The sequence below is a fragment of the Myxocyprinus asiaticus genome, chromosome 9 (assembly GCF_019703515.2).
Source record: "Myxocyprinus asiaticus isolate MX2 ecotype Aquarium Trade chromosome 9, UBuf_Myxa_2, whole genome shotgun sequence".
In the NCBI taxonomy this organism is placed as follows: Eukaryota; Metazoa; Chordata; class Actinopteri; order Cypriniformes; family Catostomidae; genus Myxocyprinus; species Myxocyprinus asiaticus.
This window is the reverse complement of record NC_059352.1, coordinates 15,309,520-15,337,094: the sequence shown is the minus strand read 5'-3', so window position 1 is coordinate 15,337,094 and position 27,575 is coordinate 15,309,520. Positions and strand designations below refer to the sequence as shown.

Sequence of the window (27,575 nt, the reverse complement as noted above, 5' to 3'; positions counted from 1 at the left end):
CAACACAGAAATCCAACAATGGTCTTTTGCAATTGGATAAATACCATGAATCATTTTAATAGACGAATATTTCACTTGAAACATAAAAAATAAAAACAACAAACAAAAAAAACAATATGTGACCAACCCAAAGTTTTTTTTTAAAATGTTTTTTTCTAGAATGTATCTTCATAATTATTTTGCAAATGTGTTAGTGAACGTTTTTAAATAATGTCACGTGACTATTATTTATAGTGGGTGACCACATCGATTGCCTGAACTTTATTCTTGCTCTAAAATCTTACACTGACTCTAGTCAACCTCATATTGCAAAATACATAATTATAACCACTCTGTCACATTTCCTTGTTTATTATTTCTCAAATGGTATAAAATAGTAAGAGACGGTTTCTTACATTTTTAAAGAAGGCAATAGTAGGCACTATATAATCCTTGATAGGGGCCTCTCTCAGAACCAGTGAGAGATCTGAAGAAATTCGCCGCTCTGCGACTGAACAGAGACGAAAGAGAGCTTAGAGAAAGTACCCTGAGGTACACTGGCTGTTGCAGTCGGACTATAAGTTTTAAATAAAAGTTAGAACCCAGTTATTTGCTGGAATCAGTTACATTATTAGGCTTTAGTGTGGTGACGCGCTTTATATGTGCATTGTGCAGCTTTATGAGGGAGGATAAGTTTCCTAGCCTGCTAACCTGGCTCACTAGCCTCGAAACAAACACAAACAAACCCGGAATTTTTCGCTTTCACGATAAAACCTAAAGGGGTAAAGTGTCCAGAGTAGAATTAAAGAGCGGAAACGGCTCAAGGAGCGCCATTTGTCCATAAGAAATGAAGTAAATCTTCGGCGTCGGTTTGTTGTGTTTAGCCACTTTGCTAATGAAATGCTGCTCTGTCATTTAGCGACTGAATCCGGATTGACAAGCTATAATTGAGTCTTCTGTCAATGTTGCAGACGACTAAACCGTTTTAGGCAGGAACTGCAACCTGTCTGAAATCTTGACTGACTGCAGCATCTCTTGTAGTTTGGTCTAGGACAGGTAGCCGCTAGCTGAGGTATCCAAGCGGAGAGAGAAGGTGCTGGGACACCGTTTCAAATATTAGGTAAGTTCATTAAGATGTTTAGAAGCGTACTCGGGTTTTTCTGAAGGTGACAATACAGACGTGTGCTTTCTTTGTGAGTTTGTAGCTTCATACTGCTACAGCGATCTGTAGTTTGTTGTCTGCCTAGTTATTTGCTATCTGAACAGCTACTCTGATTACACAGGTTCAAAACGTTATCATTAATTAAATCAATCCCCAAAAATTCAGCCCTTCCAAATTTAAATTTATTTGCTTACATCAAGTTTCCATTGTCTTTTAGGGGTTTAAATGCGCCTTGTTAGGAAATATGTAACTCCCCAGTAATCACATTTCACTTATACAGTAGCTTTGATTTTGATCTGGATAATTTAGTTCCAGTTGTGCTACTTTAATGCAAAAGGTGCTTTACATAACTGTCACAGGTGAACTAATGCTGTAGTTCCTCATCAACAGGTGCCCAGAGTGTCTGATATTGGAGCTTCACTTCAGTTTCACCACTCACCTGAGTCGAGATGGACGAAAATGGTGAGAGCATGGTGGACATAGTGAAGGACTCGATTGTAGCCTCTGCCTATAGATACAACAAGGTGAGAGCAAACATTTTAGCGTTTCGTTTTCTGTATGTGTGGAATGCTGCCTCAAAGTCTCTTAAGTCTTACCTGTTGAAGTCATACTGATTATAAACCAATTGTAATGCTTTTATTCCACAGGAAGAGCTTTTGGAAATCAAAGAATTGCCAATTTCCAATGAGAGGCCAGAGTGTCTTTCAGAGAAATATGACAGGTGAGCTTTTCTATTTGGAGTTTGTTGCAAGTTTGATTTGTGAAACTATTGTTACTAAATTATCTTGCATGAAGATTGTGTGTTTCCTCGCATATACCTCAACATTCAGTTTCCTTGCCATTGGAGCCATCAGGATATACAGCAAGGCTCTAATTTTTCCACAGTGGCATATGTAGCAGCTGATTGCCATTATTCATTAAACAGTTGTACATGTACAAATTTCATTTGTCCATACAGCAAGCCTTGTACAGTAGGTGCTAACATTATTTTCTCCTTGATAGTGATGGGGTCTGGGATCCTGAAAAATGGCATGCATCACTATATCCCTCTTCCGAAAACAACTGTCCAGCCGAAGGATACAAGAAAGATTATACAGAGGATAGAGTTCCACTAAAACGCAGAATTGCAGGTAAATGAACAAAATGAATGGTATTTGACTTTATTAAAAACTTGTTGCAGGTCTTTTACCTAAGTTTGCTTTTCTTCCCCAGATCCTCGAGAACGTGTAAAAGATGATGATCTGGAGGTGGTTCTTAGTCCGCAGCGTCGAAGTTTTGGTAGTGGTTGTCAAGTGGCACCTACCGCCCTCCCTCACCGTCCCATCAGCCCTCTGGAGAACAAAGAAAATGAATCGCTCCGTCTGGGTGGCTCACGCCGCATAGGGAGTGGCCGTATCATGGCATCACGTGTATTTGAGAGGGACCCACGAGTCGACAAGGAGCGAGAGAGAGAGCGTGACTTTAAGGACAAGAGATTTAGGGTATTGAGCCATGGCTAAATGCAGTGAAATTCTTTGCTATTGATCCAATTTTTTTGTTTTTTTGTTATTTTTTGTTAATGTTTCTTTTTTTCAAGGTGCAAAGTTTAGTGAGTGATCTGCTGTTTGTGTTTTGCTACAGAGAGACTTCGGGGACAAAAGAGTGTTCAGTGAGAGGAGAAGGAATGACTCGTATGTAGAAGAGGAGCCTGAGTGGTTCTCTGGTGGACCCACTAGTCAGTCAGAAACAATTGAGCTCATTGGCTTTGATGATAAGATATTGGAAGATGACAAACGGAGGACCAAACGCTCGAGAAAGAAGCCGGAGTCTGTTAAAGAAGGCATGTGACCATCTAATTTACTCAATTTTTATTATGCCAAAAGTAACTGCTTTGATGTCTCAAATGCCAAACAAATGTACAGTGGCAAGAAAAAGTATGTAAACCATTTGGAATTTGCTGGTTTTCTAGATTTAATTAATTGGTCATAAAGTGTGATGCATATCAAAGTCACAAGTATAGACGAACAACAATGTGCTTAAGCTAACAACACACAAACAATTGTAATCATGTCTTTATTGAACACATCCAATTAAACATTTACAGTGCTGTGGAAATGTAAGTGAACCCCTGGATTTAATAACTTGTCGATCCTCCTTTGGCAGCAATAATCTGTACCAAGTGTTACCGGTAGTTGTGGATTAGACATGCACAACGTTAAAAATACATTTTGAACCATTCATTCTTACAGAACTGCTTCAGCTCTGCCATATTATTAGGATGTCTGGTGTAAATGCTCTCTTTGGGTCATTCCACAGCATCTTTATAGGGTTAAGGTCTGGGCTCTGACTGGCCCACTCTAAAAGGTGGATTTATTTTTAGCCATTCTGTAGTGGATTTACTTTCATGTATAGGGTCATTGTCCTGTTGCATCACCCACTTTTTGAGCTTCAGCTGGCACACAGGCACCTTAACATTATCCTGTAGGATAGCTTGTTAAACTTGGGAATTCATTTTTCCTTTGCCTTGATGATGGCAAGTGGTCCAGGCCCTAGAGCAGCAAATCAGCTCCATATCATGATGCTCCTTGCACCGTACTTCACCATTGTGATGTTTTCATGTTGGTATGCAGTGGTCTTTTTAAGCCATATGTAGTGTTGCGTGTTCTTCCCAAACAATTCAACCTTAGTTTCATCAGTCCAATTCCAAAGGGTTCACATACTTTTTCTTGCCACTGTATATGTTAATGCATTCACTGTAGTGCTTATTTTTTACACCTACAGTTGAATGTAATGGAGGGCTGTCTGAGGTAGTTCACGAGTCAGGAGCTGATCAAGAGGTTCCACATGCCGAAGTTCTTCCTGAGCAAACCCCTGGAGAATTTGACTTCAATGAGTTCTTTAATCTAGAGAAGACCATGCCTGGCTTGGCTTCGGTAAGACATGGGGAGCACTGCATGCTTATAAGGTTGCTGGGCACAAATTATCTGGGTTGTCCGACATGGAAAATGAAAGGACAACTAAACGCTCAAAGGTTCTTAAGAGTTGGGTTGTAAATATATCTGGTCCATCAGATATTGTTGTTATTTGGCACTTTCTGGGCACTTGTTTTTAGGCACTTGCTATACTGGAAGTAAATCCTTTACATTTATTTTGCTCTTGCTTGCTTATGCTCCATTATACTTCATCTTTGTACAAGCTTTTACTTTTCTGGCAAACTTTGCAACTTTAAATCATGGCTCTTTTAATTTTATTTCTCCATATGATGAAATGCCTGTGGTGTAATTTTTCATTTGTATGTCACTTTGGACAACAGCATCTGCTTAATGAATTAAAGTATTAGTTGGTGTTTGCTGGATGTTTCAGCAAGCATTTTTGCATAATATCTGCTGCTGATGGCTCTGGTATTAGGGAAATGGAAAACTTTGTTTTTGTGGCTATGTGGCATCAAGGCTATTTGTTGTTTTTTTTGGTGTTTATTAAATGCAGAAAGCTCAATATAGTACAAATTTATGCCCATCTGACTCAGACTTATTTTAGATGCGAGTCCGTATTACTGTTGTGGCAATTCTACTGAAATGTTTAGAGAAGCAAAGAAATTCAAATCACACTTATGAATGTTTTGGTGATTTAGAGTTTAAGATTTACCTCAGAATTTTTGATTGTGTGGGATCCTTTAAGTGCAAACATTCTCCAAAAATGCCAATTTTCACCCCATTGTGCTAAGCCATCTACAGACACTCCTCACGTAAGTGTCATTCACTCCCCATCACTGTTCCTCTGCTTCTCTGCTATGACGTGGTCTAACATGGTGTTCTACTCTCTTCAGATGATTGAAGATGTTCTCGGTGAGGGTCCGGTCTCAGCCAGCCGATTCAGCCGCTGGTTCTCCAGTAACTTGAGTCCCTCCGGCAGCCGCTCCAGCAGTCTACGCTCCACCCCTCACGAGGAGCTGGAGAGACTAGCAGGTAACCCAGCAGTATTGCATCCACTTCACCCGAATAGTTTTCAAGACTGCTCCCCTTGCGGTGACGTATTGCTTAACACTTATTAGTATGTTAATTTTGTATGTTTGTCAGGTTTTGATCCTCAAACTGGTTCTCTGAATCAGGGCCCCTCCCTATATTTCACCCCCATCCCTTCAGTGGAACGTAAAGAAAAGGTTGACATAATGGAGCTGCTTCATAAAGCCAATATCGACCTGAAACCTCTACTGTCCAGCCTAAATGTCAATAAGGCTTGCCTAAAGGAGAGCAGTGAGTAGCATCCTGTAAATTGAAATATTATAGTGGAAATATTATTTTTGATTTATTCTGCCAGAGATGTAACTGTTTCACGATATAACTATATACATTATGAAACATCATACCGTTGACATCTCATTTATGGTTCTGTATGAATATAAAGTCAAGTTTTTTAATGAACTTTTTTTATCTAAAGTTCAGTTAAGACAGAATTGGCTACATTTACACAGCATCCAAAAAACTTTGTGATAAATCTTTAAATTGCAATTTCCTAATTTTACATTTAACTGTTACTCCATTTTAAAGGCAACATGCATGTTGCGAGCACAGCACACAAACATGCCAGAACCTAAACCTTTATTTCCTCCACCGAAGCGTTTAAAGTGCATCATCAATTTTTCTTAGTTACCCAGTTTGTGGGAAAATTGTTGTCTTAGGCAGGAAACACATCAAACCTAGCGTAATCCCACGGAATTTGAGATGAATGCAAGTAAAATAGAGTATGTAGTAAAATAGAGTACAAATTAATGGGGTCATGTCATGAGGAATCAAATTTCCTTAATATTTTGACTTAAGAGGTCATACTACTATAAAAACACTGTAAATTTCACAACTCAACTTAATCCTCAATGCAAGAACCATTTATTGAAACAAAGCTGCAAAAAGCCTCGTTCTCTACTTCCGCGACTTCCCTACGTCACTAGGGGGCTCATTAATTCATGAATGCCTCTACAGCAACAACATTAACGCCTACTTTAAATCATCGCACCCTTGGCTCCGCCCACTGGCTCATTTGGTATTCGGAGAGAGCAGGACAGACAGATCTGGTGTGGCCTACTTACTGTTCCTGAACACCAATGGGGACCTATCTGGACTATTTTGAATTATTTTTGTATATAAACATGCAGTAGACAGAAGTCTTTGACAATTTTCATTTATCTCGTGCTGGGGCTGGGCGATAAAATGATCTCTGTCATGATAAACTCTACGATATCGATAAGCTTTCGAGTAATTTTCTATATTTAGCCTGTGTTCTACATCTAGATGATCAGGTGTGTGTTGCTAAAAATGCAAGCAGTTCGGCTTTCTTATTGTACGTTTCCACTGGTGTGCGGTGAGTGAGCGCTTTCAGTTCCTTCCTATGGAAGCCGAGCGCCACACTTGCAAGGTGGATTGTAGAATTGACAGCAGTGTGGGGCAAGCTGTTCCTTAGTGTTGGGAGTGGCTTTGAGTGGATTTCTTCCGCATCAGTGGAAACGCAGCCTCAGACTGTATGAGGTTGCTAATGTCCCTGCTATGCCAGTCACCGGGTTCCAGGTCCGGACCCCGGATTGATTCCATCCGGACTGAAAGTTATCATTACAACGGTTGCGCCCTCATCGTCTCTAGTGAGAAGCACGACAAAACAACAGTGCTGGTTACACATCATATCTGATCTTTCTGCGCTGTATTCTTGAATATTATTCTCTAGCACTGAACATGCTTCATTTATGCCCTGTCCCACTCTTCACGCGTTTCCTCTTTTCCCCGCATTCGAGTAAACATAAGGCACCACATAAGTTAATGTAGCTCCAGAGCACATTTAGACCATAATGTTTTTCTTTCTAAATTTAGTTTTAATCTGCATGTTACAAGCCTTTAATAATAAACAAATAGATTTCTGTTCTAATTTTGTGAAATTATTCTGTCATTATCTCTGACAAGGATGAAAGACAAAATTACTAGTTTGTAGTCTAGTCTTTGTCACTCTCAGGACATACCCCTGAACCCCCATACAGTATCATTCCTCAGTCACAAGGGCTTCTATGCCCCCATACTTTGGTATCTGAACGTAACGAAATATGAAAATAATTTGAATGTAAAAAAAAAAAAAAAAATACTGTCATTTTATAATTCAAAATGAACAGATCATCTTTTAACATTCATATCCAACTGCACTCGATTGAAACTCTATAAAATATTGTAATATTTTAGTAGAAGATCCCTCAGACACCACTGCTTTGGCTGTCTCTGAACCCAATGCAGTTTTGTATAGACTATTTTGACTGTTTAGGATTTTTTTTTTTTCTCCTTCTGCCAACTTGGAAATTCAAAAAAATTTGCAGTGTACAAATGTGAATGTATATCGTGATAAATACTGATATCGAGTGATATGAAAAAGAATATCGTGATAATATTTTTTGCCATATCGCGCCACATTTAAAAGACATGGTTTTTCAGTCAGCTACTCTGCATCTTGCTGTTTTGAGCACAAACGATCTTGCGGTCATCTGTGATATTTTTAATAGTTGGTGTGTGTAAACATGCACTAGATTGACGTTTTTTACTGGTTTGATGCTTTTTTTTGTTCTCAGTGCGGGATGATACTGTATGTGTGTGCATTTTGTTTTGCCGTATTTTTTATTTTATTTTTCCCCCGGCTCATATCAGCGTGGATTGATTGTGATAATACAATTCAAGTTTTGAAAAATAACTGTTACTGAAATGGGGGCCTGGGTAGCTCAGTGGTAAAGACGCTGGCTACCACCCCTGGAGTTCGCTAGTTCGAATCCCAGGGCGTGCCGAGTGACTCCAGCTGGGTCTCCTAAGCAACCAAATTGGCCTGGTTGCTAGGGAGGGTAGAGTCACACGGGGTAACCACCTCGTGATCGCTGTAATGTGGGACGCGTGGTGAGTTGTGCATGGATGGCGTGAAGCCACGCGATAAGATGCGTGGATTGACTGTCTTGGACGCGGAGGCAACTGAGATTTGTCCTCCGCCACTCGGATTGAGGTGAGTCACTACGCCATCACGAGGACTTGGAGCATATTGGGAATTAGGCATTCCAAATTGAAAAAAAAAAACAAAAAACGTATTGCAAACACTATTGGACCCAGTCACTAAACGTAAATAACCATTTTTATTCATGAATGTTTCAAATGTCATGACTGTTTGATAGTTTATGGTGCTGTTGTGCTTGAGTAAACAGCTTAATATGTTCAGATGCAAAGTGTTGGATGTGCATTGTGTAAACCCTGAAATTTAGTTTTATAATGTTGTGGAGCTGGTTCATTCTCTTCAGATTTAGTTTAAAATAGGGCTGTATTTGAGGGGCTGGATGATGTTAGCCAGTCATAACAGTGGGCATACATTGAAGTTTAAAGTAGGCACTTGGGCCAAAACCAAGTGTTTCAGACCGAGAGCCAGAGACAGGGTGGAAAATGATCATTACTAAATTATGACTGTTTTGGTGCAAAAAACAAAAAAAAATGTATCAGTGGACCTCAGTGAAGTTATTAAAATCTAAGAGTATGGCATGACCCCTTTAAAGACCCACTTTCATAAAAACAACAGATACAATACAGTTTTACAGGAGTTGTAATGACACATTAGGTTTATAAGGAAGCTAATGTTATGTTTGTCACATGCAGCAAAGGAATTTAAGCACTTTGATGCAACATTATGATGGGCCGACTGTTTATGCATTATTTTGCATAAGTGCAGTTCAATCATAGGCCTACAATGTGTTTAATAATACTACTAATAATTTGTATGGAATGCCCAATTCCCAATGTGCTCTAAGTTCTCATTGTGGCGTAGTGAGTCGCCTTAATTTGGGTGGCGGAGGACAAATCTCAGTTGCCGCCGCGTCTTAGACGTCAATCTGCGCATCTTATCACGTGGCTTGTTGAGTGCATTACCGCTTAGACATAGCGCATGTGGAGGCTTCACGCTATTCTTCGTGGCATCCACACGCAACTCACCGCGCGCCCCATCGAGAGCAAACTACATTACATGAGGCGGTTACCCCATGTGACTCTACCATCCCTAGCAACCAGGCCAATTTGGTTGCTTAGGAGACATGGCTGGAGTCACTCGGCATGCCAATAATTTGTATTTGTGAAGGACTAAATAGGGTTTATAAAGTGCTTTAGGTATACAGGAAATTATACTGTAGCAGAAAGTAGATGGTACTAGAAAAAACACCAATAAGTAAACTGCAAATGCATAATCAGTTTACTTTTTTAGTAGGTATTTTTTATAATCAAACTAAATTCCAAAAGCAACCAATTACTTAAATGCATATCTGAACTGTTATTCTGGGCAGTAATCGTTACAAATTATTATTTTTTGGCTTAATTTCAAAACAAGTTTTGATAGTATGGCTTACAATTGAATTGCAGTAGGGAACATGTCTTTTTAGTCAATTTAGCTATAACTATAAACTATTATTATTATTATTATTGGCAATGCACCTTAATACCGTGATATCTTTTTGTGACCGTTATCACACTGTAATCAAATCTCATGCCATTACACCCTTATTCAGCCCCTTTTTTAAAAGGATTAGTTCACCAAAAATGAAAATTCTGTCATTTACTCACCTTGTGTCGTTTCAAACCTGTATGACTTTCTTAAGTGGAACTATAAAGGAAAAACAATATTTTTCCCAGTCTGTCTTGAACAATTGTTGTTGTTATTGACTCACTTCAAATCTTATATAAAAGCGCACACACACACACACACACACACACACACACAAATAAGTTATTCTATTCGACTTGTGCATGCGTCCCTTTAAGTATTAAAGGAATAGTTTACCCAAAATGAACATTCTCTCATTTACTCACCCTCGTGCCATCCCCTTTCTTCTGCAGAACACAAAGATTTTTAGAAGAATATTCCAGCTCTGTTGGTCCATACAGTGCAAGTGAATGGTGACCAAAATTATGAAACTCCAAAAAGCACATTTAGGCAGCATAAAAGTAATCAGTAAGACTCCAGTGTAGGGATGGGCATTTTGGTCATTTTGTCTACTTGAGTACTCTGACTAATTACTCGAGGGGCAATGACATGTATATAATAACATGTCTGACAAACGTCTTTGGCTGCTGCATTGTGTCTTGTTCCAGTGTATCGTCTATTCGTTATTATAGGCTGTTATAATCTGTTACAAAATGTACAAAAGATTGCATAATCAAAATATAATGCATCATATTTTGTCATTATGTGAAGATTCGCTGCACAACTCAATGAAAGAATGTGCACAAGGCGCATCTGTCTGTTCTTCCTTCAGGTTACCATAGTAATCTTGGTAAGCACTCCCAGTTTTTTTTTTTTTTTTTAGTGACTGTCTGAACCGGCTATTTTCAAATCGCTGTTGGCTTTACAGGCGATGCTATAACCATTGCGTTTTTAATATGCGTGTTAATTTGAAGTTCAGTTTTGAAGACGCTGCATTCTGTCCCATTTAGCTGCGCTCTGTCTAGCTGTAGCTAACATTCGCCTGCTGTGTGTGCGCTGCTTCTGCGCATTGAGTCCACTGCCACACACCTGGTGTGTGTCTCCCCAAGTGTTCGCTCCTGTGGGGAAAGCCGCGATGCTCTGTATTGTTGTTGCTGTGATGATTCATGAAGCATTCCATTCAACTCAGAGTTGGAATTTCCACCTTTCTACTGGGGAAAGAGCAACGGAATGACACTGTCGGACTTCTAACTTGGAAACTTTCAACTCCCATTGCGTTGACATCACGCAAACATTTCGCCACCCAGGGCAGGGAGGTTTACAGTCAGTGACAAACATTCACTTTTATTAAATAATATCCATTAACGAGTCAGTTCTTGCATTTAGATGATAATAAAACATGTTTAGCAAACGTTTTGCAGAGTCAGGTGTTCAAAACACTGTTAATTGCACTCTTTTGATTATCTTAACAACAGCATTGCAGCGTTGTATATCAATTTGGTTGCTATGAGAGGTCTCTGACAAACAATGTACCCCTCAAAATCACAACGTAATCAATCTCAGAATTAAAAATAAGCTCCCTCTTTGACACGTTTGTTTAGTTGTCAGGTAATTGTCACTGAATTTTGAATTAAGTGAAAAGTCACATGCATAATCAACATCGATCATTGTTACCACGTCCGAGTACTCGAGTAGTCATGCCCATCATGTCCAGTGGTTTGGTCCATGTCTTCTAAAGCGATCCAATCGGTTTTGGTTGAGAACAGACCAAAATATAACCTTTTTTACTGTACATCTTGCCATTGCAGTCTCTAGGCTTCAATCTCTTCAAGATTTATAATGAAAAAGGAGTTACATTTTGGTCTATTCTCACCCAAAATCTGTTCCTTTTAAGGCATCCATTAGGTTTTGGCTACAAACAACCTAAAATGTAGTTGTTTTTTTTTTTTTGTCAAAATAAAGCTGTCCATTGCATGTTTATTAGCACTACGAGTAGCTTGTTCGCAGTAGCTTGCGTGTTTACATGAGAACTTGCATTGTTCAGCGCTAAAAACAATGCTAAAGTTCTCGCATGAGTACTTTTTTTTTGTATTCTTTTTTTAAAATTTTTTTTATTATATATATAAAGAAATGCAACAAACTGCTACAGTGTTGTGAAGCAAACCAGGGTACAACTAGGCCAGGGAATAAGTATTTTCTGCAGGTAATATCGAAAGTATAGCTAAACTGCTAAAAGGATAATATCAACATTGAGGACTATTGTCTCAGTACTGTTTAAAGGACAAAATCCAGACTAGAAAGGACTCTGATTAGTAATATTTTAGAATTTGATGAACGAATCGCATGGACTACTTATATGATATTATTGGGTCTTTAAGCTTTAAAGTGAGGCACTATCCACTGCCATTGTGTTGAAAAGACGGACCGCAATATTCATGTTCTGCATAAGAAAAGTTGTGGGTTTGGAATGTTAAAATTGAGTAAATTATGACAGAAGTTCACCCTAAAATTAATCCTCCTGCATTTAAAGACTCTTTCCTTTAGAAACAGACAATTGTCCTTTTGTGGAATCTTTGTACAAAAAGGTATTAAGTCTCTTTCTTTCTGTCTGCCTGCTTATAGCAAACTCAGGGGTGGTGTTATCTCTGGAGGAAGTGGAGGGGGGTTTGAAAGCTCTGAAGGTTCAGCCTGAACTGGCTCCATCACTACCTCAAAGGCAGCTGAGCGGAGGAGGAGGAACTCCTTTTATGGCGGAACACCTGGAGGAGGCTCTCACTGGTGGAACTGGGGTTGCACCACGATCTCGAGACCCTGACATGTCTGCATTTAATAAGTTAGTGAGCAGCATGAAGGCAAGTGGAACCCTGCCCACCCACCCCAAAGCCAGAGGGAGCAACGTAAGTGTGTTGCCACGATTATGTTCGCATGTTTGTGTAAGGGCTTCTTGCATGCTGGTCAGCCTCAGGTAAAGCTGCATGTTTGTGACTAAAATGAGCATGATGCGTTTTGCTCAAGTATGACTCTTTAATGCACTGTGCAAAACTGATGGAGCGGCGCTTTGTTTGCATGCAACACAAGCTTGTGCTGTTTACTCGGCAGTTGGTCTGGGTGTTAGCGCTCCTTCATTTTGATTAGTGATGGGCATAAATTTGTATTTGGCAATTGGCTGAGCTGAAATGGACATTAAGAATGCGTGACTTTGCATATCTTGTTCTGACTCTTGTGAATATGTTTAGCAACAAACTTTTTTTTTTTAAATCGGGTAATGTCTGGTATGTCACTATGTAGAAGTCTGTATGCATGACATTTGACTAGCTGAACACATCTGTTGTCTGGTTTATACCTCAATTGTAAATATGATTGCTTTCTCCCTCCTGTGTGTTCAGTTACAGCAGCAGTCGGTGGATGCTGAGGCTCAGGTACTTGCCTCTCAACAGAAAAACATCTTTCAGGTAGGGCTGCAACTAACGATTATTTTGATAATCGACTAATCTAACGATTATTAGAACGATTATTCAGGCGATAATTGCAACGATTAATCATTCGCTCTAAACCGACTATTCAGCTTGTGCCCCGACTTAAAAAGTTGTATTAAACGTGCTTGCTAACAATAAAGAGGACAAAATCATCTTTTAAAAATACCTCTAAATGACATTCATTAAATTAAAGGGAAAAAATGCTTTTTATTATGGTTAATTCTATAAAAATTTCAGTACAAAAAAATCCTATTGTTAAGTGTTTTTGTCTTTTTTCCATTTAAAATTGTCTAAAAATCCTAAAAACAAGATACATTTACTTGAAGTAACATAAGATATTTAGACTTGCTTTAAGAGAATGTATCTTAAATATAAGTGTATTTTTTTTCACTTGGTTATACTTCTGCAAGTGCAGTAAAGGCAAAATACACTTGTATTCAAGATCTATTCTCTAAAAGCAAGTCTAAACATCTTATATGCTGCTTCTCAGGTGAATGCATCATTTTTTAAATTTTTTTTAATATATATATATATATATATTAGGATTTCTAGATATTTTAAAATCTTTGTATTTTTAATATTATATTCAACATTTCTCAGATAAAAAAAAAAAAAATCTTCTGCAGTATAGCTGCTAAAGTAAATGTACGTTGTTTTAAAGGAGTCTCAGATATTTATATTGGAAAACAATCCAAAACAAAAACAAATAAAAAAATGTATTTTGTTGTAGTGTATAATGGGGCAAAGACTACCCTCTCTCACCTTTCTGTTCACTTAGTCCATCTTTAACTCACAAAAAAACAAACTCTTATTAATAAAGCTGCGTTTTGCCAATGTTCTTCACAATAAGAAATGCACAGTGACATATTATGATTCAATAAGTTGCCATCGTGTTATGATCTAGCTGCATTAAGCACGCATACTCTTGAGGGATGAGCGTCCCCACAACAGAGTGCACCTCAGCCGGGTGCAGTTTCAATCTCTCCCCCTTAGATCGCAACACTTCGCAACTCATAGAGGCGCTGACCGCACAGAGAAATGCCAGTTTCCTTATTTTTACTTTAATAAAGCTATAACGCATTAAATAGAACTGCATTAAAGATGCAATGCCGGGGTGTTTCCTTTAAAGACGCTCATCACGCAAGTTTTGCTTAAGCTGAGCGTCAGCTCCGGCTCTGCTTATTCCATAACAAGAGTGCTTCTGTATTTACTTATTTTGTATTTTTGCATTATAATTCCCTCATATTTTGCGATCTACATCACCTGAAGCTGTTTGGAAAGTTTAGAGTGCGTCTGGACTGAGATGTTTTCTTCCTCTCCTCAGTCAGGCGCGAGCTGCAGTGCTGCTCTTGTGTGCTATCATTAGAGTTTCATATGATCTTATGTTACGTTAAGATCAAACGACTATTCGACAATGAAAATGTTTGTCGACAATTTTTTTTCTTTTTTATTGTCGACTAATCGTTTCGGCCCTACTTTCAGGTGATCTGTCAATGTCTTTACCCTTTGTGCTCTTAAAGGAACAATTCATTTAATGTCTTATTTAATCACCCTCATGCCACTCCAAAAGTTTCTTCCATGGAACACAAGAGGTTTAGCCCAGTGTCCAGAGTGTTCTTTTTCCATACAATGAAAATGAATAGGGTCAGAGGACCTCGAGCTCCAAAAATGTCATTTGATAGCTTTGTGTGAGGGAATCGCTGCTTCAGGAGGTCATGTCCTGAGTAAAGAAAATTGTCCTTGAGCTTTTTACATAAGTGATTATTGTACTTTAAAAACATACAGTAAGTTTCAGAACTCAAAACTTCCCTAGTCCAAAAAGAGCATTTATTGATACAAGGCTGCAAAAACTGCTCGTTCTCTACTTTCGTGACTTCCCTATATCACTTTGGAACCTTCGTAAATGCGTGACTGCCTCCACAGCAAGAGATCAACGCCTCCTTTTATATCATTGCCTCTTTGATCTGCCCACTGTTGCGCAGTCAAAGTGAATAATGAGAGCTGGACAGGTACAGCCATTCCTAAACACCCAGAGGTGTTGCTGTAGTTTTTATTTAACTAACAAAGAGATTGCCACTGAAGATTAGAAAATGTTGTGCCATTCCTGGCTGTGGAAATTTAGTGTCTCTGCATAGCCTTCCAATGGATGACAACATTAGGAGAGTGGTTGAAACTTATTTTTTTAAATAAAGTTCATTATCGATCAATGTGGGATTATGTTTAAGTATTCTTGTGAGAACTATTATGATTCAGACTTTGCGAAGAAACTTATATTGGAAGATGGAGCAGTGCCAGCAATATTGGACACTGGTAATTCTGATGAGTAATACATTTTAATACTGTTTCTATCTGTGTTCGTTAGATATTTAAGGAATTGTGTAGTCAGCCTTTTTTTTTTTTTTTTTTTTTTTAAATCTCAAAATAAACCATGATCAGGACTCCAGTGCGGAGCGGATCGTACTTGTTACGGATACTTACCAAAGAAATACAAAACTGCTCAGGAAATATTGATGTGAGATTAAATTATTGATATGAAAGATCGTCATTTAGGATACGCTAGTGGCTGTCGTCTCATCTCAAATTAGACAGGATGTCCTGTATTTTGGCCAAAATGAACGCGTCGGGACACACATTCCGTATTCAAGCAGCGAAACAGTCAAGGGTGATTCTTCCTTTCCCTTGGTTGACCCTCCATTTAAAGCTGGATACAGATCTATTAACCCTTCCCATTCACAGCTTGTTGAAGTCTGGACTATTTTCAACTTTATATAGCATTATTGTACCATCATATCTTGTATGCTTAAAAATATAAGTATTTGGGAGCAACAGTATGCCGACTTCAGTTTTCGATTGTTATTTCAGTCGGAACAACTGTAGTAGTTTGTGTGCTTCGCATAAATTGGGATCTATAGCTATTAATAATTGTCTGGACTGAGTGCTTTCAGGGGATTTGTAAATCGTTTGCACATTTTCATTCTTTTATTCTTGGGAAAAAAATGGTTTCACTAGTGTTGTCGGGTGTTTGCACTCTAAAACTTCAGTATACACTTATGATTGGCTAACATCTTTAAAGGGGACAGCACAGAAAATCAAGCGTTTCAGACAGAGCTGAGACTGGGTGGAAAAAGGTATTTTAAGACTAATTTATTTTTTGTGCAAACACATTAATATTTTAAATGAACCTCAATGAAAATAAAGTAAAAATGTGTGACATTACCCCATTTAATACCCAAATTGATGCGTCCTTGTTTCCTCGCTCCTCTGTCCTTAAGCCTGTGACCTGCAAATCGATCATAGTCTGCCATCATAAGGACACATCAATTCTCTAAATGCACCGCGAGGACAGGGGAAGCTTCCTAAGGAGGTCTGAGCGAGGATGCACAGGTGCATCCTATGTGGAAGTCCTTTTATGTAGACACTTGATCCGCACATAAATTCTCACCTTTACATCTGGCACAGTTTTAATTCATATTTTACCTTTGCGGTTTAAAGTGTAATTATTGCATACTTCAACCATTTATCTTGAATTATTAGGATTTATTATGAATATATTAATCAAGTTTAACAACATAATGGCACGCGCTCCGAGTTAATCTGCGCAAAGACTCTTGAGTGAGCAAGGACATTCCATTTTACAAATACATCTTGCTTCTAATCCTCCATACTCGTTTCGTTTCCTTTCCTTGCAACGAGCTTTCCTCGTTTCCTAAAAGGGAAGAGCTAGGACGCAAGGAAAGGAAAGGAAACGAGGATGCACAATTTTAGAAATGATTGCACCTGATTCACCAATCTATTCACATCGTAGTATTTCCCTCTGTTATAGCTTTCAAATTTTGGCCTACTGAAGTACAAGTGTTGACTGAACAAAGGACTAAATTATTTTCTCTGGCTCATGTCATTTTAGGAATTAATGGTTGCCCCTCATGGTCCTGTTCCTGGCCTCATACACCACCACGCCTCGCCCCCACTCTTCCCACGAACTGCTCCTGTACAGGATTTATACCAAGGCATACCATCTGCAACAGGTGAGAGCCTAATATGAAAGCTGAATTCAACTTATTTTAATTTAAACTGGTGTGTTGTGGGTTGTTCCTGTAGACCAGTGGTTCCCCACCCTGTTCCTGGACGCCCCACCAGCTCTGCACATTTTATATTTCTGACACACCCAATTCAGGTCTTGGAGTCTCCACTAACGAGCTGATGAGTTGAATCAGGTGTGTTTGATTAGGGAGATAACCAAAATGTGTAGTGTTGGGGGGGCCTCCATGAACAGGGTTGGGAACTACTGCTGTAGACTGTCTATGGTTTACCATAGATCAATGGTCTTAAAGCTGCACTATGTAACTTTGTGCTCTCTGGTGACATCTGTGGTTGAAATTTAAAATTGCAAGCAATTTGCAGAAGAACACTACATCCGTTGTTTTGACACTGCTCAGGGGATGAATCTCATGATTTGAGGTTACCTGAACATCGCCTGTGTGTGATCATGACTGGGAGAAATCAAGATCCGGAGTCATAATGTGCTATTTTCATGTTGATACTATTGTTATACAATTAAACATTTAAAAATGAAATATTACATGCTTTGAAGATAAACAACATTCTTATTTGCATATTTTGAATGAATGAATTGTACACTGGCACTACACTCAAAGCACTTTTACATAGAGAACAGGGGACTTGCCACCAGTTACCAGTATATTTTTATATGATTTTTCAAGCATTTTATTGACACTTAATGTTTGTATTATACTTATAATTGAATAAGTGAAACTCGTGATACTGCTGATTCGAGTTCAATGTAAGACTTCATTATTTTTACATAATCTCGTCAACGAAATCACTGACGAAAACATTCATTGACTAAAAGTTTTATGATTTCGTCAACAATAATGAAGATGAGACAAAAAAGGCACATGAAGATAATTCAATTATTTTATTTAAGCATATTGTTGACAAAAATATGACGATAAATTATACTGCAGGATATTAATAGTGCAAGATATAAACCGAAGAAACAATGTCTTGATAATCTATAAATAGAAGATATTAGATATGGTTTCATCTAATCCATTAATCCAGTGTGTTCTTTCATTTCTCCAATTAAACTGCGCGAGTTGAACGCGCTAACACTGGCGAAATGAACTGCTTTAAAATGGGGTAAATACCTCATTCAAACACATCCTATCTGTACATGAGATTAATCAATAGCCACAACATTTATGGAACAACTTACATCTGCACAACGAAACGAATTAACTTGAACTAAATGACACTAGTCATTTTCGTTGCGTAACTTGCGTTGTGAATTTGCAGTTTCTATAAACAATGTGTCCTTTCACGGAAAATGAAAAGCATAAAGAATTCTGAGTACAGTAGGCTAACTACTTAAAAGTAGCTTAATACTTCCGTCTATACATTATTATTTCTGGAGCTCAGGTTTTTCACAACAAGAACAGAAGGCCTATGTACATTTATACTGTATGTTTGATACATGTTTACATTAGAAAATGTTCATTTTTTCTAAATATTTAAGTTTGGTTTGTTACATTTTGACACTATCCATTTTGCATGTCAACAAGTAAAATATATTATTCCGTTGACTAGAACTGTCTTTTTCAGCGTAAAACTGACTAAAATTCATGAAAGTGACAATGTCCTTTAAAAATACTCCATTTCATTTTCGTCAAAAGACTAAAACTGTGACTAAAATGTAAAAATTAACACGGCAGTTGATAAAGTGAAACTGTAGGCCTAATAACACTGTAAACTAAAAACATAAAACAAGCAGTAATGGGGATAAAATATACTTTATTAAACATGAAAATAATATGTATCCTACAAGAAGTCAATTTCAGAAGTCATATGTATTGGTAAACATGCACAGTAACTTCCCCTGACAATGGATTGCAATCGGTAAACACACTGGTAATGTTCGATTCATAAAAGCATGACAACCCTACCAGACAACATACTGTATCCAATTCCAAGCATTATAGTAGGTAAACAACTTTGCCAAACGGATAACAGATAAACATCCATCCAGACTGCAGCAGTGTCATCCTGAACTGTGTGATTGTGACTGACTGAACTGAACAGCGTCCTCAGCCAGAACACGTGAGAGGCGGTACTACTTTCCTGTGTTTACGGACATGACATCATGACGCAAAGAGGAACGACATAATCCAGCGATTTCACGCCAAATCCGACCCGACAGCTCAAAATACAAACTATTTTTTTATAGGCTTACCGAAATTAAGCTGAGTAAGGTAAGGACAATGTTTTGAACACTGATTGTTTATGTACTTAATCAATAATGGCAATTTGTTCATTTTTTAATCAAAAAATGTTACATAGAGCAGCTTTAAGGGTTTTTAAGGTGCTTGTAGTCTTTATTACATGCCATAGCTTCTCTCACTCATCTTATGTTGGCACTGTTGCATCTCAGGGTTCCATGCTGGACCTCAGACGGTGTTGGATCAAATTCCAGACATGCATCGAGCCAGGATCATATCACAGCAGGTTAGAAAGATTTCTATTCTGTAGAGATGCTTTAAAGAGTAATAAGTAGTAATATTGTACATTTCCACTTCTCGTTTCATACACTTTAAAGGGATGTTCCAGGTTCATTACAGTTTGTTAGGCTCTATTGTCCGCCTTTGTCGATTGTCATATTGTTCATATCGTCGATTTTAACAATTTCAACTTACTATTTGACGTTCCTTGTTTTTAGATGAGAGCTTTGCCTATGGGAGTGGACCAGACCAGTCTGGAAGCTCTGTTCCAGCAGGATCTGGCAGTACATAATCGGCCACAGTACCAACAAAGCAACAACAAACAGGCTCATGATAAGGCCTATCGCAACAGGTATTTTCGATAATCCAAGACCATAGCAGGTCACAGGCTGGTTTGTGCCAATGCTTTGCTAGTGATTTTATTAGCCTCTTGATTCATTGAGCAATACTGCTAGTTCTCATCAAATCCAAAGTCATTTGATCTTATCAGACCTTTTTAAAGGACTCCAAATTAAAAAAGTGCTACTTGACTGCATTCTGCCTCTGCATTTAAGATGACTATAAATATTCTCTAAACAGTCCCAACAGGATTTCGTGCCTTTTTTTTTTTTTTTTTTGCTGCCCAAAATGACTGAATTTGCTGTGGCTTTTCTCAAATTGTGATGAAATTTTTGGTTATTTTTGTTGTTGTTTTGCAGTGAAAACATCCTTATTCATCATTATATACCTCTGTAATTGTTAATTATATTGTATATGCAATTACATGTAAATATTTTAGTGCACAATAACTTTCTATGCGGTTAGCAAGCAAAACAAAAAACAGAATTACACAAAAATAGCATACATTTAGGTGAAACCTGTGGGTGTTGGAAGACCCTTAATTATTTTTGTATTAAAATGTTCTGCCTTAGACAATGCAAGAAAACTAAGTTTAAAATAGACGTGCAATAAATCTGTAAACTAAAAACACAAATAAGGATTCAATAATTGGGCCTGTTGCAATTATTACATCTAATATTAAAATCCTGATATATGGCCATTTACAAACAAATACAATTAGAGTTCATATATTTGAGCATTTATGTACAAATTTAAATTCCACAAATGTTTCAAATTTTATGAATGGCAATTTGTCATATTTTGAAATGTTGTATATATGTGACCTTTTTTATTTTAGTAAAAAACATTTATGAACATTTATCAGCATATAAGCATATTGCTCTTTTCAGATTCGTAGCATACTGTATTAATAATTCAAATCACATTTTACTACACAACTAATGGGGATTTTAAGTGAATGTTAGGGATTCTTTGTATGAACTCCAGGTTTGTGTGTCTCATTTTCAGCATGCAGGGTGAAGATTAAACGCTAGCTGTGATGTAAATGGCATGTGTGCTGTCTGCGATCCTGCAAAAGTTTAGACAAGGATTTTGATAGTGAACGCACAACGTGGAGGAGACGCTTACAATGTTACTATGGAGATTATTCAATAGCAGCTGTGCATTTGGATATGTTGCGACTGCGTCAAGTTTTTCAAACATGTATTTTGCCGCTGTCAAACATGAAAGCAATAGGATTCCCTCAGATTTTACTTTTTTTGCAGAAAATTTGTGGAAATTATAAAAAATTGCAAGCTGCTGCAAATAATGCAGAAATTGGTTGAATTTGCAAGAATTCTTGCGACTCTTGCAGGATCGCAAAATCCTGGAGGGACTGACTAAATTGAACACTGAACAAATGTAATTGTATAATCCCACCCTTCAATTTAAAAGTGTAATGAATTGGCAGGTGGCTAAGAATAGTGTGTGCAGTGGCAAGCATCTTATTCTTATGTTTTGTAGACAACCTCGGATGAACCATTCTCCTGGGCCTCACCTGCCTGGACGGAGCTCACCTGGCAATGCAGTTACTAGTGTGGTCAGTCAAATCTATGGCAACTGAGCCATCTTTACCTATTTCTCTGAATACTTGTCCTCATATGGTGTCATTTGTTGTATTCCTGTGTTAGTAACTTATGTGGTTGTCAGCCATTTAACATGCTTGTAAGTTGTCAAAAAATGTCCCTCTATAGACCAAAAACCTCTCTAGACTTTTGCTTTCATTTAAGGTTTTTTTTTTTTCTGCTGCAGTTGTCTCCATCCTTCACTCCCACCTCTGTGATCAAGAAGATGTACGAGTCAAAAGAGAAAAGTCGAGATGATACTGGAAGCAGACCAGGGAGCAAAGAAGAAACTGTGAACTCTCATAACTCGCATGAGGGTATAATACACCCACATTATGTTCCCTGCAGTTCCCCACATGTGACATTTGACAATGTGAACATCAATCGCATTAAAGGGATAGTTCACCCAAAAATGAAAATAGTCTCATTTACATACCCTCATGCCATCCTAGATGTGAATGACTTTCTTTTGCCGAACACAAATTAAGATTTTTAGAAGAATATTTCAGCTGTTGGTCCTTTCGATGCAAGTGAATGGTGGCCAGAAATCTGAAGGTTTAAAAAAAGCAGCATAAAAGTAATCCAGTGGTTAAATCCATAATTTCAAAAGTGATATAATTTTGGGTGTTCAATCAATATTTGTGTCTTTATTTTGTTTTAATTTTTTTTCTTATAAATCATTCAGTCACATTTGGCACCTGTTCAGTTTCACTTTCACATCTGAAAGTGAAGTGGAGATTTTAAGGTAAAAAAGGAATTAAATTGAGCGGTTTCTTACCCACACCTATCATATAGCTTTTGAAGACATGGATTTAACCACTGGAGTCGTATGGATTACTTTCATGCTGCATTTATCTGCTTTTTCGAATACATTTTTGGGTGAACTATCCCTTTAAGTCTGACATTTTTGGGCCTCATTTTAGGCCCCATATGGGTCAGTTTAGGAGCATTTCCTGTTTCCCTAGTGTCTGATAAGGGCCTTATTTAAAAGATCATATGAAAAGCCTCACCACAATTGAATTTGAGCAGAAAATGTAATTGGATACTTGGACTTTTGATGTGAACATATCACAAGAGACCAGAGTATGTCAAATTAATCATAGTGCTGTCTTTATTTATTTTTATTTAATTTATATATTTGTAACTCTCCCTCTTTCCTTACAGATGGGCTTGCATCACCCAGTTCCTTTCTGGAAGATGTGGACACCAGTGGTCCTCAGACTGGTGGGGTAAAGGTGTGCTCCACCCCAGTCCCAGCTCACAATCGTCACAAAGACCCAGACCGACCCAGACCTCATTCCACAACTGGCCATCACACTCCCACCATGCTTTCCCCTGGGCCCTCTTCTCCCTTCCCCAGACCCCAGATGTATCCAGTCCCTCTGCTTCCCCATGTCCCCTTGGTCAGACCTCCACAGCTTCACCCCAGCGTGATGCAGAGGATGCTGGCTCAGGGCATCCAGCCTCAGCAGCTTGGGCCCACGTTGTTACAGACAGGTTTGTGATTTGTTTTGTGATTCATATCTCCTTATGTCTGGCTTATTTTTTACAGAAATGTTAAATTGAAGTTTTTTTTGTTGGTCTTTGTATAAACAGGCATGTTCCCTCAGGCTGTAGACCTGTCTCAGCTGCAGAGTCTTTCGCCAGCCCTCATGGGGCAGCCTCTGTATCCACTTGGTCCTACAGTGCATCCGCTAATGGCCCCTAAAGCTGCTGGACCACACATGCAGTTAGCAGTCATGCAGCAACAGCTTCAACAACAGCAGAGACCCGGTAAGTACAGCACCCGTGTTTTAAAATGACAACTGGTTTTAAGTAGTAGTCGATCAATTTGGATTTTTCTGATCAGCCACAACATTAAAACCACCTGCCTAATATTGTGTAGGTCCCCCTCGTGCCGCCAAAACAGCGCCAAACCGGAATCTCAGAATAGCATTCTGAGATGCTGTTCTTCTCACCACAGTTGTACAGAGCGGTTATCTGAGTTACCATAGACTTTAAGTTCGAACCACTCAGGCCATTCTCTGACCTCATCAACAAGGCATTTTCGTCCACAGAACTGGCGCTCACTGGATGTTTTTTTTGTTGTTGTTTTTGGCACCATTCAGAGTAAATTCTAGAGACTGTTGTGTGTGAAAATCCCAGGAGATCAGCAGTTACAGAAATACTCAAACCAGCCCATCTGGCACCAACAATCATCCATGCGATTATCTAATCAACCAATCTTGTTGCAGCAGTGCATAAAATCATGCAGGTACAGGTCAGGAGCTGCAGTTAATGTTCACATCAACCATCAGAATGGGGAAAAAAATGTTATCTCAGTGATTTACACCGTGGCATGATTGTTGGTGCCAGATGGGCTGGTTTGAGTTTTTCTGTAACTGCTGATCTCTTGGGATTTTCATGCACAGCATTCTCTAGAATTTACTCCGAATGGTGTAAACTGAGCGGCAGTTCTGCAGATGGAAATGCCTTGTTGATGAGAGAGCTCAACAGAGAATGGCCAGACTGGTTTGAACTGAAAGTCTACGGTAACTCTGATAACTACTCTGTATAATTGTGGTGAGAAAAATAGCATCTCAGAATGTTATTCTGAGATGTGGGTTGGCATTGTTTTGGCAGCATGAGGGGGACCTACACAATATCAGGCAGGTGGTTTTAATGTTGTGGCTGATCGGTGTATAGAGCAGTGTTAATCTTGTGTACTAAACTACTGACAAATGTTTGTTGACTAAAGCCCTATTCGGATGGGATTAGTTTTCTAAACGATGTCTGAGTTACAGTTAGTATCACCCGATGTCTAAGATTTAATGTACTGAGTTGGACGGGACTAAAGATCTGTTTATTACAGAGGTGGGAGTGTCTGTTTTCTAGATGTTGGCGTTACAGAAGGTTGAACACACAATTTTAGGTGCTAAAATTAACGTATCTTTTAAACTTAAGATTAAATTTTAAAATGTTCTTATCATTTTTAATTTATTGATTTAATTGTAATTTATTAATTATACATTATAAAATACTCTTTTAAAAAAAAAAAAAAAAAAAAAAAAGCCTATTAAAATAAAATTTGCATGAGTTTATAGAAGTGGCTGCTCATAATAAACCCAATGAAATAAACAATGCTTATCTGTGAATTATGTAATTATTACATTACGGAATTGAGCGGAGAAATTAAGGTGAGTATCTTACTAGATATTACAGTTTCCGCTGTTTGCTGTCCTTGTTAATTTTATTTTCGTTTTTTTTTTTTTTTTCTTCATCCGATGTTAAAATCTATATCCAAATTGAAAGGCGTGCACCAGGCACATAAGTATGATCTTGATGGTAGTTCATGTAGGTCCAAATACATGAAGTGTTGTGAAAATTCAGTATCAGCAATCACAGACATTCGCATTTGGATGGGATTAGATTTCCTGATAGTGACGATTCTCATGTATTTTTCCCTACATGAACTACCATTAAGATCATACTTATGTGCCAATCTTCTGCCTGGTGCATGCCTTTCAATTTGGATATTGATTTTATCATCGGACGAAACAAAAATATGAAAATAAAATTTAACAAGGAGAGCAAATAGCCGAAACTGTTGTTTCAAAAACGAATCCTGTCCAAATAGGGCTTATGATGAGACGAAAAAGATGCATCATGACAGTCAAAACTGCTTTTTTAAATTATTTTTTTTAAGAATGGTTTTAAAGAATTGATTCAAATAATCAGTGAACTTAACTAACAGGTTAATTAACTCACGCATCCCATATGTGAGATTTATCAGCTATATCCAGAGCACAATCTTGGTTCAAGTTTAGAATGTGTGAATATGCCATTTCCTTAACACTTGACACATAACACAATATCCTTGATGGAGGAATTCACAACAGAGTAACTTCTAAAAAGTAACAAGTACATAAGTATATAAATGTTATGCTATTTCAGGAGCTCAGGTTTTCAGTTGACTGTTTTGTCCTGTTTAATCTTGCATATTAATCTGTGTTGTATGTGTTTAAATAATTGCAAGTAGTTTACAGGTTTTTTTTTTTTTTTTTTTTTAATTGAGTATTGTTTCGTTCGTTACGGTTTGATATGTTCGTAATTTTGAACATTATTGTCAAATAACATAATTTGTCAACAAAAATAATGACCTTATGAAATATTGACTTTAAAGAACTTTTCAACAAAAGACAAATTATGACAAACTGTGTGAAAAAGATTAGGGTGGCCAATGGCAGATATAATACAACAACTAATGAGATGAACACAAAATTAATGAAATAACATTTTAAGCCATTTACTGGCACTAGATTCATTGAAGTATTTAAAAATCATCTTCATTGATCAGGCTGTTGGTGGATTTTGAAACTTAAACAGCTGTCACTTTCATTGAATGTCTAAGCGATTTGGTTATCGGCTGAATGTGACAAATATTAATAGGCCTGACTAATATATCCATCTTGGGCTAAGTCCACATTCATCCAGATAAATTTGAAAACAGCGTTTTTCATTTTCTAAACACAATCCATCCACATTGCTGTTTTCAAACATTTTTCAAAAGTTGCTGGGCCACACTGAAACGTCTAAAAACATGTAAATCCCCTTATTGCGCATGCAAAAAAAAAAGCCCTAAATAATTTCCATGTATGGTCTGAAACTTGGGAGAGCCTTTTTGAAAAGCTCTGTTTTCGCTGGACAAAAATGCTGTCTCGGTGTGGACGGAAGGCCAAAACTTAGCAATTTTATGCGTTTTCAAGCGAAAATGTATTGGTGTGGCCTTGGGCTTTTAAACTTGTTCATATGTTGTTTTTATATTTGTGTGTCTTAGCAAGAAGTAACTTTTTTTTTTTTTTTGCTTTTTTTTTTTTTTGCTTTTTCAACAGACTTGCATGTAGGTCTTTCAGGAGGCCCTCAGTCACAAAGCCACGGTCCACATCGGACAAACCATTCCCAGCGAAGAGGGGGTAGCCCTCCTCTGGGCTTGGCCAAGTGGTTTGGCTCTGATGTGCTTCAACAGCCCCTCCCTTCCATGCCTTCTACTAAAGTAATCAGTGTTGACGAGCTTGAGTTCCGCCAGTGATGACTTCCTGTGACCGTTCAGCGGGAGTAAAGCAAGACATCCCTTCCCCACTGTCCTCTAGTTGGAGAGATGTGAACTTTGATTTCTGACATTTATGTACAGATGACAGAGCCCTGTCTATTTTTCTGTGCTCTGTCTGAAACCTTGCAGTTGCTTATTTTTGAGAAGGCCTAAATGTTAAGGAAAAAGGGAAGGGATTAGTTTTTTTTTCCTGCCGCTTTTGTCACAAAGTAATGTAGTTTCTCAGTTTTCCTTTTGTATTTTGTTAGTGACTTGAGTTTTGCAGTAAAGAAAGTAAATGTATAAGCCTGCATTGTACAGACTATGGGAATGGATTTTTTTTCCCACTATGTACATACAATTGATTTTTTTTTTTTCTTTATCAGTCTTTGTGGGGAAGGTTATCCTGCTTTAAGGCAAAGAATGGTGGTACTGTTTCTTTTTTCTTTGTCGAGTCACGATGTCTGCACAATGTTCTGTGTTTCCCATCTGAGTTTGATCTGGTTGGGAAAGGGTGGGACTGCTGATTGCTGATTGCTGATTTCTTGGAATGGAGATGTTCGCATGTGTAGCGATTTTGAATGCAGCCCTGATCCAGAGATACATGCCCTCAACTTTTGCTGGAGCGTTGAAGCCAAAATGTTTTGCAAGAACAGGGCCCGGGGACACTCTTGCACCCTAAGCAGAGAATACTAGTTGTGCCTTTTTGCTTTTTTTTTCCCTTCTTTACATATATATATATATACATATATATATATATATATATATATATATATATATATATATATATATATATAAAAAAACACTCCCCCATCCTCCCTCTTCTTAGTCACTATATGAGAAGCACTGCTCTGAATCACATTTGTTTTAGGGTGGCAGGAGTTGTCAATTAAGTAATGTGCTATTAATTTAAGAAGCACAATTAGAGTTAATAAATATTAAAAATTCAATAAAAATCATTCACATGAAATGAACTTTCTGACTCAT

The 27,575-nt window shown here is 37.9% G+C and overlaps 1 protein-coding gene and 1 pseudogene across 2 annotated transcripts; both read left to right on the top strand.

Annotated features, from left to right (window-relative positions):
* Positions 1–27,575, top strand: part of LOC127446102 (sodium- and chloride-dependent GABA transporter 2-like) — a 498,776-nt pseudogene that overhangs the window by 264,712 nt on the left and 206,489 nt on the right.
* LOC127446088 (eukaryotic translation initiation factor 4E transporter-like) lies at positions 446–27,558 on the top strand. 2 transcript variants are annotated; one of them, XM_051706740.1, is made up of 20 exons: positions 446–531; positions 1,021–1,099; positions 1,532–1,665; positions 1,789–1,862; positions 2,144–2,271; positions 2,354–2,622; positions 2,762–2,960; positions 3,902–4,053; positions 4,947–5,085; positions 5,197–5,373; positions 12,209–12,483; positions 12,973–13,038; positions 16,967–17,087; positions 19,511–19,584; positions 19,796–19,929; positions 21,420–21,495; positions 21,708–21,837; positions 22,685–23,017; positions 23,117–23,293; positions 26,392–27,558. In XM_051706740.1, the coding sequence occupies exons 3-20, from the start codon at positions 1,591–1,593 to the stop codon at positions 26,586–26,588; spliced, it is 2,796 nt and encodes a 931-aa protein (XP_051562700.1). In that variant the 5' UTR covers positions 446–531; positions 1,021–1,099; positions 1,532–1,590; the 3' UTR covers positions 26,589–27,558. The 2 variants fall into 2 exon arrangements, with proteins under 2 accessions (XP_051562700.1, XP_051562699.1); XM_051706739.1 differs by having other exon boundaries at positions 466–1,099.